The sequence below is a fragment of the Elaeis guineensis genome, chromosome 15, assembly GCF_000442705.2.
Source record: "Elaeis guineensis isolate ETL-2024a chromosome 15, EG11, whole genome shotgun sequence".
NCBI classification, from domain to species: Eukaryota; Viridiplantae; Streptophyta; class Magnoliopsida; order Arecales; family Arecaceae; genus Elaeis; species Elaeis guineensis.
The window spans coordinates 74,105,881-74,121,313 of record NC_026007.2 but is presented as its reverse complement, the minus strand read 5'-3'; the positions used below and the strand labels follow the sequence as shown (position 1 = coordinate 74,121,313).

At 38.5% G+C, this 15,433-nt stretch overlaps 1 protein-coding gene and 1 pseudogene across 1 annotated transcript; both read right to left on the bottom strand.

The window, feature by feature from the left end:
• Window positions 1-298: 298 nt before the first annotated feature.
• Window positions 299-7,665, bottom strand: LOC105058775 (uncharacterized; annotated as a pseudogene).
• A 5,591-nt stretch (window positions 7,666-13,256) lies between these two features.
• Window positions 13,257-14,922, bottom strand: LOC105058773 (bZIP transcription factor 44). Its single transcript, XM_010941816.4, has one exon. It carries the CDS (start codon window positions 14,091-14,093, stop codon window positions 13,638-13,640), a length of 456 nt encoding a protein of 151 aa, XP_010940118.1. The 5' UTR covers window positions 14,094-14,922; the 3' UTR covers window positions 13,257-13,637.
• Between the last annotated feature and the right edge of the window lie 511 nt (window positions 14,923-15,433).

Sequence of the window (15,433 nt, the reverse complement as noted above, 5' to 3'; positions counted from 1 at the left end):
ATATGATGATGCATCTATTTTAACAAGACAGAAAATTTATGAATGTTTGCATTATTCTGGACATTGAACATGAGATTTTATATTTTACTGCTTATCCTTATTTTCAGACTATAGTACTATATCAGTGTGATATGAAAATTCTTACTGGGCTGTAAAGCTCACATCTCTTCATCTTTCTTTTTCTTCTCAGAGTTACAGGATGACTTAGATTGGCTATGGCTTGGATTTACGGGTGAGCAGAATGATAAATAAAGTGTCATAGTATCTGATCAGAGAATTGAAGAAATTTAAATTGTAATTATGCAAGGTTTCTGTCACGTCCCAAACCAACTCCCAACCCCCTCCCTCCTCTCCCACCCACGCTCCCGCAGTGATGCATGAGGACATGGGGAGAATTGGTCCAATTAACAAAGTAATGCTGTGAAGATTGATCAGTAACTTCAAACCCAAGCAGATCAATTTTTGAAGAATCCAAGTCAGAAATTATATCCTTGTAGAAATCTGCTTTCAAACATAATGTCAAGACAAAATTCCTCCATGCTGCTGTCCTGGGCACTGGGTGGCCCATGCACGAGCCACAAGGCCTGCATCAGAAATAGGTCATTCAAAAAGAATTGACAGATAAAATAGGCTACCACCTTAAACACTCTCCATCCAAGTTCCAGAAAATTCTGAGACACCAAATTGCTCTTATAGCATGAACGAAAATAGGTTACTACCCTGAAACACTCATCCCCTAAGCTCTACAGCATTGTGAGAGACTAGATTTGCTATCATAGCTTTGTTCAATAATTGCCATTATAGCATCCACTTTGCAAGATAAAGAATAGGTACAGACATCTCATTCACCAAAATATCCCCAGTTATAACAGCACACACTGTTTTCGATTGCAGGTCGGGTGATGCTTCTTAATGCAGTGATCGCACCAACAGTAATATTCTGAATGTCCAATTTTATTTTACCCTCAGAAGTAATCAAAAAAATTGAAAAGGCTCGTAGGTCATTCCTGTGGTTTGGTAACGAACAGTGGAAGAAGAGCAAGAGCTTACTTAATTGGACTTCAGTCTGCCGCCCAAAGCATTTTGGTGGTTTGGGAATCATAAATATTAAAATGTTTAATTAGATGCTATTCTTCAGATGGTGGTGGAACCTATTCTTGCAAGTCTCAAAGCCTTCGAAAATGATCATTAAAGAACATTACTTCAATGAACAACCAATTTCTCTGAACCGGTCATCTTACCAAAACATGTCAGAATTTTAGAGAAGTTAACTGAGAATCATGGAACTATATCGATCATTGGTGAAATTCAAAATTGGCAATGGAATGCAGATCTCCTTCTAAGAAAATGTATGGCTTTTTGACCAATCGCTCAAAGACTGATTCCCTAGGATGTTTGCTATCTCCCCTTTCAGTGGAATCTCTGCTGCAGAGGCTCTAAACTCCACCACCCCTAATTCTGATTTCTGATCAAGCACAGAAAGGCTATCTAATCATGGGGACCGCTCCACGCTGGAACAGTGCTTATTGAATGTCCATCTGACAAACACCTTGGATACTATCGAATGGAGATGATCCAACCATAAATCATTCTCTTCCAAGGACTGCTACAGTTTCCTAACGGACGGGGGAATACGGCCATTCTTCATCAAAATCATGTGGATAATGGGAGTCCCACTAAGGGTACAATACTTCCTATATCTAAGCTTTCTCGACAGAATTCTCACCAAAAATAACCTAGCTAAAAGAAGATGGCAAGGAGGATTAAACTGTGTGTTATGTGATGCAAATCTTGAGACTACTGACCACATTTTCCTTCAATGCTCTTTTATTAGAAAGATATGGTCGTTCGTTCATGACATGCTGGGTTTCAAGAGGTTGCCGCACTCACAAACCTTACTATGAAACAATTGGAGATCAGAAGAACCAATGCACTCATTAAGGAAAGGATTACATATCCTGCTGGCAGCAGGATTCTGGTGCTTATGGAAGGAGCACAATAGGTGAATCTTTGAGTTTCACACTTTTCTCCCCAGAGCTCTGATCCAACAAATTGATAGGCTTTTCATGCTGTGGACCACGCATGCCAAAGATGCTGAATCCGAACAAATATAAAGAATCAGGAACTCTGTCAAGAGGATGCTGGATAGACCATTTAGCAGCAGCTAACATTCAAGCTAGAAGGGTTTGAAATGGTCATGGCCATGACCATAGAACAGAATTCTTCGAGGCCGAGAACAAGGTCCAAATGCCTTCTTTGGAGGACATACAGACTGCGCTGTGAAGCTGACTCTGGGAGCTCAAGCTTGAAGCTCGAGCCATAAAGCTCATATAATTTGCTGAAAATCCGTGATGAGTCTTAATAGGTAATGCTCTGAGGTAATCAGATGGGATTGTAAGTCTCTGGATACTCACGTCAGATTCTACCAGAAGATGAAATTATAAGAACAAGAAGAAACAAATTCCGGAACGGGTCAATTACTGCTCTCACTCACAAGCACGTCTGTTTAAAACCTGTAACATAGGAAATCTGAAATCAGTTTCTGCAACTATTTCTGAAACCCGTATGAAACTCGTCCTCAGAACCTAGAACTTTATCTTGTGTGAAAACACACATGTATAAATATGTATGACTAAGTATCTTAATATAATTTACCTTGAGTTAGGCTTCTCTAACTCAATTACATCAAAAAAAAAAAAGAAAGAAAGAAACAGCACACACTGTTATGGTCACCCCGGATTCACCCACCTGCACATGATATTACAACTGGTGGGAGCGCTACATTGGAATTACCTGACATGAACGCCTGGGCCCCCAGTCTGAAGGTTCAAAACCCAGAACGTCCACCCAAATGGAGGGGAGCAATGTCACTTCAGGTCATGGACGAGACTTAAGAATATTTAGTTAATTGATTCGAGGATAATCCATGCCATCATCTTTGGTGATGGATAAATAAACACAACCCTCCACATTCTTGATTCAATCTAATAATTCAAATGGACAGCACAAAGCAGAAAAATAAAGAAGAAAAACATAATACCTTGAATTGACTTCTGAGGCTGTTCTACAGTCTGAAAACAACACATTCACATTACATTGCAGATCTGATGCAGGGTCCCCATTTAACATTTTTGGAACAATAGCCAGAAAAGCACCAGGCCTTTGAATTTAGAAGGACCGGTTGCAGCATTCAAGATTTAGCTCTCAGATCCTTTGTAAGTTCTAACTATTAGGAAAGAAAGTTCATCTTCCCCACTTTCAAGCAGCAAATGCACAATTGACTCTTTGCAATATGTGCTTCCTGTAATAAAGAACAGTTTAGTTCATAAAATATGTAGTTTGCCAATTAGATAATATTTTTCAGCATGAAACAGAATAGGAAACTAAATGAAAATTCAACAATATTTCCTGTTCCAGAGTTTTCAGAATGGCTCCAAATAGGGCATGTTTCATTTAAATTATGGTATACATTCATCATCTTCTCTTAGTTTCTTCTTGCAAGCAGCCACCAAGTGCACCATCCTGCTACATCTCATCACCCCAGTTCTTCAGTGGTTGATAATAGGAGGAAAAAGGTGCAATAGTGCAATACAGTGTCCAACACCCACCTTACATGACAAAACAAAAATGAATAATCAAGTATCTCTGCACCTCTCACTCTCTCATTTAAGGTTTCCTGCAACTGCAAATGGTCAGCTGCATCCACACCTGGACGATGATGACTGGTCTATCAGCCTGCTCAGAAAAAATTCTGGCTAGCTTCAAGCTAATGTAACGTGTCATACTTGGGTATCTCTACTTGTCCAACAACTGGCACTAAGGTGGATGATTATCATGACAGAAATTACATAGGGTAATCGTAGGGGACATGAAGACTGGGGGGCATGACTGCACTAAGTGATGCTCCATTTAAGAAACAGGCAGATCAGGCCTTGTCATGTGGAAGGTGAAAAAGAAGACTGGGAACTCTAGAGAAGGTTACTAGATGGAATGATAATTATTTTGAAGTCCTTCAAGAGCATGCATGCATGCAATTTCATCACAAGCATAAGCATATGATGAAGGTGTTTATCCCCAAGCTTAGTTTCTTTTTTTTTAAAAAAAATGGTCAACATATCTACTCATATAGATTTGTCATTGAGTCAACATATTGTAATGTTTGAATGATGTCAAATATTATAAAAGAAATACATGATAATATATCTTTGATGACCTTGTTATCGATATATGCTAACGCTTGCAAGTATTGGCATGATGCACTATCTTACTTGACCATTTGAAACAAAAGATATCTAGAACAATGAAATTGAATTAAGAGAAATATGCAATAAATCCATACAGATGATATAACCTATCTCGCTTTTTGAAATAATGTATCAATTTTAATGTGTCATTTTCCTAACTGGGAAAAATAGCCAAAAAAACACTTTCAGGAAGTTGTTTCTGAGAGCATTACAGAAATTGTAAAGGGTGTTTGGATAAACATGCATCCTATAGAAGGACAGAATTGTCAGTGCGTTAGATTCATATGGAAAGCACTGTTGGGCTGCATCTTTATACAGTGCACAGCAATCCTTCCCTGAAGAAATTTATTATTTGCAGAATTATTAAAGATAGTGGAACATCCGATTAATGCTGATTCTTCCCAATTCTTCATTCCCTTTTTTTGGCTTTCGAGCAGCAAGCTAAGGAAATCTAACACTGGCATGGTGTTCATATGTAACATGAATGGGCATTAGATACCATCATGGGGTTACGCCACTTGACATCTATAGCATGTCTATACAAAATTCAAAGTTAGTGATTCTTGTTCAAAGACAGACACTAGAATTTATACCTATATCTGATAGAAACTGACCTGAATATGTCACGAGGTCCACCAACAGGAACACAAGTAGAAACATAGCACTTAAATAGTTGAATTCCACCATCTGCTAGAACGTTTTTCTTTAGAATAAGGACAAGGACCAACGGGAAATAAACAGTTCGTGCACGAGAATACAGTGCACTTTATACCATTTGAAAGATTGGAGGTTTTAATCATAAAACCACCTCCAAGAGGACTACTGTCCAACTTGGACTTCCTAAGTGTAATTGGCTCACCAATCGCAGATCTTCCATGGCCAAAATTTAATAACTATTTTGTTTTCTCTTCACAATAATGGCAACAGTCTTTGGATGTCTCCTCAGCAGACTCTGGAAAAGTCTTCTCAAGAATATCTTAGCAGTGGCTTAGGTTAAGCTTCAACAGATCCACATCAATGGCACGCTGCATCCAATCCAAGCTAGGTTGAGACAGATTAGCAGTATCCTGGAAAGGGATGTAGCAGTGCCACAGCAGTCTGATGAGGAAAGCAATGGGCAAGATAAGCATCTTTATATCCAGAAGATTCTGTTCCAAGATCAGAATCCACCTTGTGAGTGGCAGCAGTTGATATTCAACCAACAACAGATGCTTTCACAGGGATCCCCGCAGCTGCCATCTTTTGGTGATCAGTTACATTATTTTCCATTAAGTTCAGTTTTTCCCACTCCAAATTCTCCTCTGAGCCCAGATGAAATGTATAACTCCGAAGGTCATCCTTGCGGATGAACTGAAGCAGCATCTACCACACAGCTTTCCTTTTCCCCGTCATAAAAGTTGATATATTGAGATACTAGATTCTCACCTATACCTCCAAAAGAACAGCAGCATGCCCCAAATCAATTGTCAGCCACGTCTCACCAATTCACTGAAGGCATTTCTTCACATCATCTAACAAAGAAAACCCAAATCCACATAACTGCATGATTTATTATTCATGCAAAGAAAAGAGTAAATTATGATGCAAATAGTTAGATAACAAGTTGCACTGCAAGAGTTGCAAAAATGTCAACTTCTACATGAGAGGCTGCCCAGCCAGCTTTGTTGAGCATGTCTTGCAAAATAAATTTACACCTTCGGCAGAAAGACTCTGTATATCTGAATCACATGATTGGAGAATATAGAAACAAAGAACATGAGAAAGCAAAATAGGAAAGTATTTAATCAAAATCATAATATTTCTACCCTTTGTCCAGGGAAACAAGGTATCAAGAGAATAACTAAATAACTTCAATCAATCAATGCAGTAGCCTTGATTGTTTTGGGAACTAATCTTCAATCATGCTACTTATTGATTTGTGAAGAAACTAAACAAGAAATAGAGGTGGAAGTGTTAAATGTAATGCTAATAATTAATTCCAAAGAAAATGTTCATGAATATAATGGTTGAAGAGCGGAATTACAGTCGACTGATATTTCATTTTCCTCGGGACAAGTATACGATACTTTCAACCAAAGCATTTACAGAATTGTGTGTGTTCAATCTGGTTTAAGTCATGGGTTTCAGGTTTTTGTATGTAGGAGCAAGGAAAAAGCTTTGCTGGTTGCAGTCGTGAGAGGAGACTGCCTTAAGGAGAGATATCTGCCTTGCTCTTCTAATAGTAATGATAACAACATGCTGGGCAGACCAGGATATTACTCGAACATTCTTACAACGCTTTCTACTGGAGACTTCCTCCTCTTCACTTGAGCCTTGTTTCAACTTTTGGATCAAGGTAAATGCGGCTTGTCGCAGGGAATAATGTTTTGCTTCATGGTATTGTTCAGTTGTTTCTTTTCTGTTCGTCATGGAAGGTTTCACAGTTGTATAGGGAAGGAAATCAGGTCGTGTAATGGATGTCCAAGGACGGGCTCAGATCATTGCACCCACGGTTATGGTCCAATCTTTTTCCCGACCCCGTCTGCGAGATGGCGACGGTGGATATGAATTCTGTGTTGTTTCATCGAATGGCTAGAGCCTAGCTGCTTTTTTTTTTCTCTTATCAAAAAAAGAAAAAGGGGGTGTAAATTGTGGGTTTTTTTTTTTTTTTTTTTTTCTGATGCTAGGCTGAGTATGTGCCATCCGTTACACATGGATTCTGTGCTACAGAATGCAGCCAATTACAGCTGAATCCAAATCAAAATTTCGCCAACTCCTGGGCATCCCGAGACAAATACCAGATCTTTTGCGGATATACACAATTCAAAAATCAGATTTTTAATCAATATAGTATTTAGTGCAAGTATTCAAGGTAAAAGAGAAAACTTCAAACTTACTCTAACTCACCGGAATCTGGAGAGAACGAAAGCAACCGATCCGAAGGCTCGCCCCTTCTTGCCCTACCCCGAATCAAGAACCCTGCGGAACTTTGCCACAAGCGGATGGTCCCCTCCGGGAGGATCAAAATCAGCTTGATCTCAATATGGTAGTTGTTGGCCATACAATATCTAGGGCATCCAGTATCGATCAAAACCCTTGGAACGGAAACAATTAGAGACATTTCTCGGTTTCCCTCCTCCTCCTCGACCCAGGAGACGAGGAGCAGGGATTAGTCGAAGCGGATGGAGGCGCAGAGGGTCGAGCATCGGGCGGAGGGATCGAAGCCCGGGTAGAAGAGGTAGAAGGGCGTGGGCTAAGGTTTCCCAGGTGAACCGCGAACCGCCATAGCCTACGGTTTCCAGAGGGAACGGAAGCCATTCCACCCCTTCCCGCTCCCGAGGGCGCTCCAAACGAGTTTTAAAAGGTTAAAAATTGCTTACACTTTTTTGTAATAAAATGATTCTACCCGGGGCTGTTTGTAATAATTCACCATTCGGAAATAACATTCTACGTATCATACTTCCCCCTTCCTTCTTTTTTTTATTATTATTATTATTTAATAAAACATATATTTTATTGTAAAGTCAAAGAGAATTGTACCATAGATCTGGGAACAGTATCAGAAACAGAAGGCTAAGAACCATAATAACAGCAACCTGATAACAAGGACAAGAAGGCTTATCATACTTTCCTCTTTGTCGCGAGTTCCATTGCTTGATAACGAGTTGAGTCGGTCCTGTTTTGTCAGATGAAAAGTTTGTATAGGTGTCCTTGGAAATAATCAAAGAATTGCTGAGGGATTATTTGTAGATGACACCCTGTCGAATTTATTATTGCACGAAATTTTCAGATAATTAGGTTGAACTAATTTAGGCAAGCTTTTTTTGCCAAAAGCTTTTATATTGCATACTGGCTTCCAATCTTCACTTCGAACAAGTGTCTGAAACCGCACATGGCTTTTTTTTTTTTTTTTTTTTTTGCTTATAACACCCTGCTAAAGTTACACCATGACCATCCATGGGTTTTCAGGTCTCCACTTTGAGCTTAAAGCAGCATATGATCTGCAGACATCAGTGCGAGACTTGGCAAGCCATTATTGCAAAGGACTCTCTATCAAGTATCAATATTGCATACAGAAGGTATCTCATGCAACTCCCTTGTTCCCAATTTTTCTCGATCCAAATTAGGGGCAGTGCCAGCACATGATTTGACTGCATTACTTCAACCAGAATGACCGATCATTCATAAAGAACATGATGTACATAGACATATTATATACAAATTTGTCATTGTTAAATCAAACTAAGGTCCATAAAACCTTCTTAATTGTGGTTCAAAAATTTGGCAAGGGATTCTTGTAAAGACAATCTTATAGCGGGCTAAATATTATTTATAAATTTCTCATCTTAAACCAATTTATGCACTCAATCTTTGGCAGAAGCAACTGAAAATTCCAATTACATGATCATTTATTTTTAAAGCCAATTCTGTATTTTATTTCAAGAATTCTAAGATGAATGTCACTGCACATGCAGTTTAGAGGACAACAATCTGACCTTGACTTATAAAATGTAATGGACTTGGAGTGCATGTCAGAGTTCAAAATATGCTCCCACTTGGAGGGTGTGTGCTGTATGCCATTTATTTTTTAAAGAAGCCTTTCCTTCTCAAAAAAAAAGTGTCATAGTTTCGTTATAAAATTAAAAAAAAAAAATCATTGAACCCTCGGCTACCTGAATTTGAAATGTTGCTGGACTCCAGATTTTGGATTGCAAAGTAGACATCAGAAGATGCTGGCGTTACAAAAGGAAAAGAATGTATTCGGTATATTATACGTTTAGTGAGAATCATGTCATCTTGTGCACTTTGAAAGCTAGGTGGATTTTACGCTAGTTTTTAAAGTAGAGAACAAAAGCACATCACAGTTTGTCAAGGTGACTCGATCTCTCATATTTCTGACAAGTTCAGTTTTAAGTCCCCATACAATACAAGGAGCTGACATGCAATAACGTATAAACTTCCTTCAGGGTACCCTACGCAGAAGGCCAGTATCTGAAGCAACAGATAAGTTCACATGAAGACGATAAAAAATTCCATCTCCCATAATTTCCTCTCGAGCTTCTCTATTTAATAATCAGGGGGTAACCATAATTAGGATTCTATGATCTAGAAATTAACAAGCTGAAAATATTTTTATCAGCCTGTCAATATTGATTGACAGATCTATAATCATGAGTTAAAGCGAGACTTAAAGTTGTAAGAGAGTATTTTATTTAGATCCCTTAGATCCTGTCAGTTTTTCCCATATGTAGGCATGTATATATTAAAGAGTCAAGTAAACTAAACTAAGGACAAGAAGAAAAAAAAATGATCACCAACATCATTCACAGCAGGGGCATAGCTGGCTAGAATTCCAATTGCGGATTTCAGATGTTCCAGTAGCCCTTGTTCTTAAAATACATAGAAGGCCAAACTTGTCACTCCTTTACGAAATTTTGTGATAGGTAACTCTAAGAAAGATATTGTCATGCTCAATCCAGGAGTCAAAATCCCCTATATTGGTCTTGATCATGTGAAATACTACCAGATTCGCATTACCTGCTAAATGCTAAAGCTTGTCAAGTGCCATATTTATGATAAGGAGAAAGATGGGGCAAATCATTCTGTTCTCATGACATGTGCATGCTTATTTCACCTAATCCCCTGCTTCCTGATTAATATTCCATGACATAGTCTTAAACACAACCTTGTCCTAATCAGGCACCCAACTGTCTGCATACAAATGGTTGCCAAGCACTCAATGTAGCAAATAAGCTCATCCACACCCACCATCAATATTCAGTTAGGACTTGTGCTCTTATCCTAACTCTTCATGAAAAAAAAGTCACAATATAACCCTTCTATCAGCATCATCATCACAATTTTCCACAATCACATGCATGCCCATGGAAAGCTACCAGCTGCCGACTAAACAAAGTGGCCTTCAACTATTATTGGTATCTCTTGGCCTTTTCAAACATGCAACCAATTCCAAGAGATGAAGATCATGATGTGTGATTTAATCATTTCCCGAGCCACTCTTTTACAGGTTTGAGATACAATAGAATCAGAAATGTCACTCCTTTGAACTATTAGTTTATTTTTCTCAAACTAAGCTATTCCTTTTCAGCAACCATTTCCAGAATGAGCATACAGAGAAAAGCATTCTTCCTTCATCTAACAACAAAAAGGGGAAACCAGACAGTTTCATATTGTGCTTAATGCATTAACCTGTATCTATTTGTCCATTGGTGTGTATCCATCAATATATTGTAGCAATTTTCATGCATGGCTTGAATAACTGATGGTTAAAAGGAATTAATAGCGAGCTCGTTTCCTAACAATATTGATGAAATCATGGGCTTCTAGAAAATATTTGCTACAGATTTACTCTTATAAGCATAAATATATATTGTATACTCACATGGATACCCATTCAAGTACAACACTGTTCATATAGTCCTCTCATTTCAAAATTGTTTCGGCAGTCTTATGAGCAGCATATGGAATTTATCAGCACAATCAGACGGCTCAAAATGTCCTACTTCAGTCCAATGCTTGGTTCTTCGTAAATTATTGAACTTAAAATGTAGTCTTCTATATTCTCAAAAAAATATAGCCTTTTATATCTGGGAAACATGATCAATATCCTGCGCGTGTTGCTCGCACTTATTTCCTACTACTCTGACTGCCCCATATGACACTGGAGTGTTGCTCATAATGCATGGGGAATATATATGGATTAAATGTAATAGCCTTCGTCTCTTTTCGTGTTGCAAGTGTCCATATCTAAATAGAGATATAGATATCAGTGGTCAATAGTGTCTGAATATTTACATGAAACAAACTATTATATAATGCATTTGTTTATGAAATAAAGTACATATGATGAGGACTTTAAGAAAAAGCAAATTCTAATTCTCCAGTCTTTTAACGTGAACCCATTTGTTAATGAGTTCTCATCTCTGAACGAGAGGTGATGACACACCAGTTCTTTGAGCTTAGTTAAGATATGTATTTTTAATTTGGCCATCATTGAGGACCTTAAGACATGGTCTGATAGATTTTAAATGATTTTAAATGCCCAAAGATTGTATCTCCTTCCTCCCTCCTTCTCAAGTTTCAAAAAGTAACATTAAAAGAAACCTTAGATCTTCTTGTCCTCATAAGTGTAGATGTGTATTTTGGGAACTAGAAAGTTGTAACAGATGCCACCGCATATTTTAAATCTAACAAGAAGTGAGGTCCATTATGCCAAGGGAGTAATCATAATGCAACTTGTTTGTCTTTCCTTACGCAGATACCAAAAGAGAGAGTAGTTAGTAATGCTTCTATAAGATAAGCAATATGAGGTCCTCGATGTTGCATGGACTCTGAAGTTTGATTTTCTATGGTCAAAAAAAAAAAAAAAAAAATGCATTTGGTATCTACCGTAATGAGTCATGTATTGTAAGGTTACCATGTTGAACTTTAGTTAATGGCATTGAGCATTTTTTTTTTATTATTTTCTTTATTATTCTTTGTTGGAGTTTTTAAGAACTAGGATGGATGGAAAGCTTGGCCAAATATTGGAACAAGGGCAGGATTAAATGTGGATATCTTGTAAAAGCACAAAAGACTTCACTAACTCAGCTAAAGAATAAGGTGCTTGAGAATTTTCCTCTTTTTTTTTTTTTTTGAAAAAGGATAAGGCACTTTAGTTCCATTTTTCTAGTATTCTTATATTTCTAGCATTATACTAGCTATATATTGGAATGAGGGCAGGATTAAACATAGACATCTTGTATCAGCATAAAAGACTTTGTTGACTCAGCTAAGAATAACGTGCTTGAGAATTTTCATTTCTTTTTTTCTTTTTGAAAAAGAATAAGGCACTTTAGTTCCATTTTTTCTTATATTTCGAGCATTGTACTAGCTCTTGCTCTTTTGCTCTTGAACTTCTCAAAAGACTGACCATAATTCATTTCAATATCTCTTTTTATGACATTTGCTAACTGATGATAAGCCATACTTCCCATCCGGGCACCATGAGTGCCCTGGAAATGAAAGAAAAGTTTTGAGCCATTTGGTAACAATAACAATGGTACTTAAAGGTATAACAGTTGAAATATCTTTTGCATTGGCTTTTTTTCTGTTGTCTATTTTTATGCATTGTAATGAGTGAAAGCTGGCTCAACACCAACAATTATTGAATTAGGTATGGTAGCACTCACAGTGGTCCATCTTCACAGCTGCAGAGGTTGTGCTCGGAAGCAGAATAAGAGGCACCGAACTCATCGGGCTCTGTTCAGCCAAATACGCATTGGAGTGCTCAGATGAAACCACTTTTCAGAAAGCAAAATAGGTATTTTAAAAAACTGGAGACAGCATTTTGCTTTCCAAACTAATTTACCCGATTTATTCGGCTTTCAAATATGGTATTATCTCAAAAGAAAAGTAAAAACAGAAGAAGAATATCGCAATTGGGTATTAGTTTGACTTAGTAGATCCATTGAGATCACATTATGTTATTCCTGTTAACTTGCTGCAAATAAGATCCATCAAGACAGTAATAACACTGGCAACAAGTCCAGCAAAAAAGAACAGACTATCATCCCAAAATAATAAAAATTGTAACAAAGGCAGGCATCAACAGGAATGACGTAGCTAATTACTTATCCACACACACACACACACACATATATATATAGCTTTAATTCTAAGAGATTTTTCCATTCTAACTATTGGGTGTTTATGAATGCTATGTTAGTCCATTTTAGCAGATGGATACAGCAAGTCATTTATTTGACACGTTATTTGAGTTTCTTTTCTTTTTTGATAGTCTTTTTTTTTTTTTGGATAGCATTTTAGTTTCTTTTGCGCGGCATAATCGGCTAGTAATTTCTAAAAAAATATATAAATTAATCGGCTAGTCCGTAGTCATAATATTATATCTGCCCAAAAGTCATGGAAACTTGTGATGTTATACTATATTGTACCGAAGTTTCATCAAATAAATCCATAGAACACTACATGGCCGTTTCACCCATGCCATGGGAAACGAGAGAGAGAGAGGTTTGAACTTTAAAGCACTACTAGCAGTCATTATTATATTATTATTAACAACGGAGAGACCAAATACATTTATAGCCTTCAACGCATAATTAAGTAATGTAACCCACACACAGACCAGAGAAACCTAGTGATCAAACCACTACACCACACAGTTCATGGCTTTCAAACTTTCCCCCCGTCAACTCCCTGGTCCCCAAAAGCTCCAAATAGACTAAAATATCGTCCTTCGCCCACTCAACGGCACAAAAAGGCTGAGCGAACACCAAAGGCAGGTCCACCTAAAAAAGAACTAGAAACGTAGGACCATCCATCACAAGCACCACTAACCAAAACCAAGAGGCAAAGCCAAGGGCCCCTCCTTTGGGTCCCTATTGGCTTCGTCTAACGGTACTGAAACATGTCAACCGAGGCCATGATGGGCTGGCTGTTCTCAGCCATCAAGCTCCATGGCCTCGTGAAGCTGTCATCGTTGGGCCCAAAGCCATGGTTACCACCACAATTCATGTAGTATAGGACCTCATTTAGGGATTGAAGCCTGGTGCTCAGCTCCGTCATCTGGGTCCTGAGCACAGAGTTGTCAGCCTCCATACCCAAGTAACGCTGTGTTGTGGTGTTGAGAGCTGCGAGGATCTGGCTGTTCTCCTTCATCAAATGGCCAACTTGGGCCATGAGATCATCCAAATGCTTCTGTTTCCGCATCCGGGACCGCCGTGCTGACTCCCGGTTCGACAGCATTCTCTTCTGCTTCCTCTGATGCATCAAAGCCTGCAAGTCCTCCTCGGAGCCAGAATTAGGAAGCTGGCTGGATCCGGAAGAAGTGCCACTGGAAGAAGCCATTAATAATTTATATACAACGAGGGAGAGCTATTCAGTAGTTCTTTAGAGATGGTGATTCAGGAAAGACTAGATAGGCAAATTATGAGAATATAAAGAAAGAGATTATATATAATAGATAGATAGATAGATAGATAGCTTATGGACTAATATAGATATATAATAGCTCTGATTTCAAAACAAGTTCATGAGAAAACGTAGAACCAGTAGAGGAAGACTACGGAGAAGGATTGAACCAAGTGCGTCCGGCGTCGAAGTGAGGAACTTATCATAAACCCTGAGAGGAGGATTTCACTTAGGATAGGTGACATCAATTAGGAATATTAAGATGAACAGATCCAGCATGTGAAATAGGAGAGAAGAAAATTCAAGAAAAGATAACAGGAGGCAGAAAGGAGAGATTTTTCGGTTTTAAAAAAAAAAAAAAAACTCAAACCAAAGATCGGATTTTGGAACCAGAGCCTCCGATTTTTGAGATGGATATTCGATTTTGGACCCTAAAAATCCAATCTTTAGAGAAGGTTTCAAGGAAACTCCTTCACAGGCACAAGAACAGGGTCACCTTTGATAAAATGGCGTGAGAATGAGCCTAAAAAGAGGGACCTTTCCACCAACCGAAGCAACGCAGCAGCGAGAGGACCCGATTCGGGGGATGGTTTCTCGATTTTGAATCGAGTAAGCCAGTTCCCGAGATCGGAATCCTAAAAAAATATGGGAACAGAGGGCACCAGTAGGGAAAAGAGAGAAGGGGAGAGGAGGGAAAGGTAGGGAAACAGGAACGGTAGAAAGATTTGAGAAGAGGAGAGGAGGGGAAGTTTTCGGCACCGCAAGGAGTTGGAATTTATAGAAGAAAAAGGAGGCTAAATAATTATAAAAAAATAGCGGTGGTGGGAAAGCGGTGGGAAGGCATGGAATCTCCCGTTGAGGTTGTTGGAACTTGAACGGGGTGATGAGGCATGCGGGCTGGAAATGGGATTTGCCGCAAGAGTCCAATTCCAGCTGGCGGTGGGACCCTCGGCCCAGTGGTAATTAAAAACCCTCACAGCCTTTCTTAACTGCCCCCCTAATCACACCTTCTTTGCAACTTAAAAATAAATTAAATAATTACCATATATTCTACAAATAGAGGTCCAAAAAACTATCTTCACTTTAATAGAAACATTTTTTTTTCCCCTCTATCCTTCCCAACTACGTTTTATACATTGCCATGTTTGACCGACGGAAATTGACAGCCAGGCCCAGGAGTAGGTTTTATAGTCCCCTCCAAGCTATTTTCGTATTTGATAACTTATTTTGGACAAGGAAAAGATATATTTTCATGAGTGTTAGATTTCCATAAAATG

Coding starts and splice junctions, on each gene's coding strand:
- LOC105058773 (XM_010941816.4), bottom strand. CDS start 14,093: ATGGCTTCTTCCAGTGGCACTTCTTCCGGATCCAGCCAGCTTCCTAAT.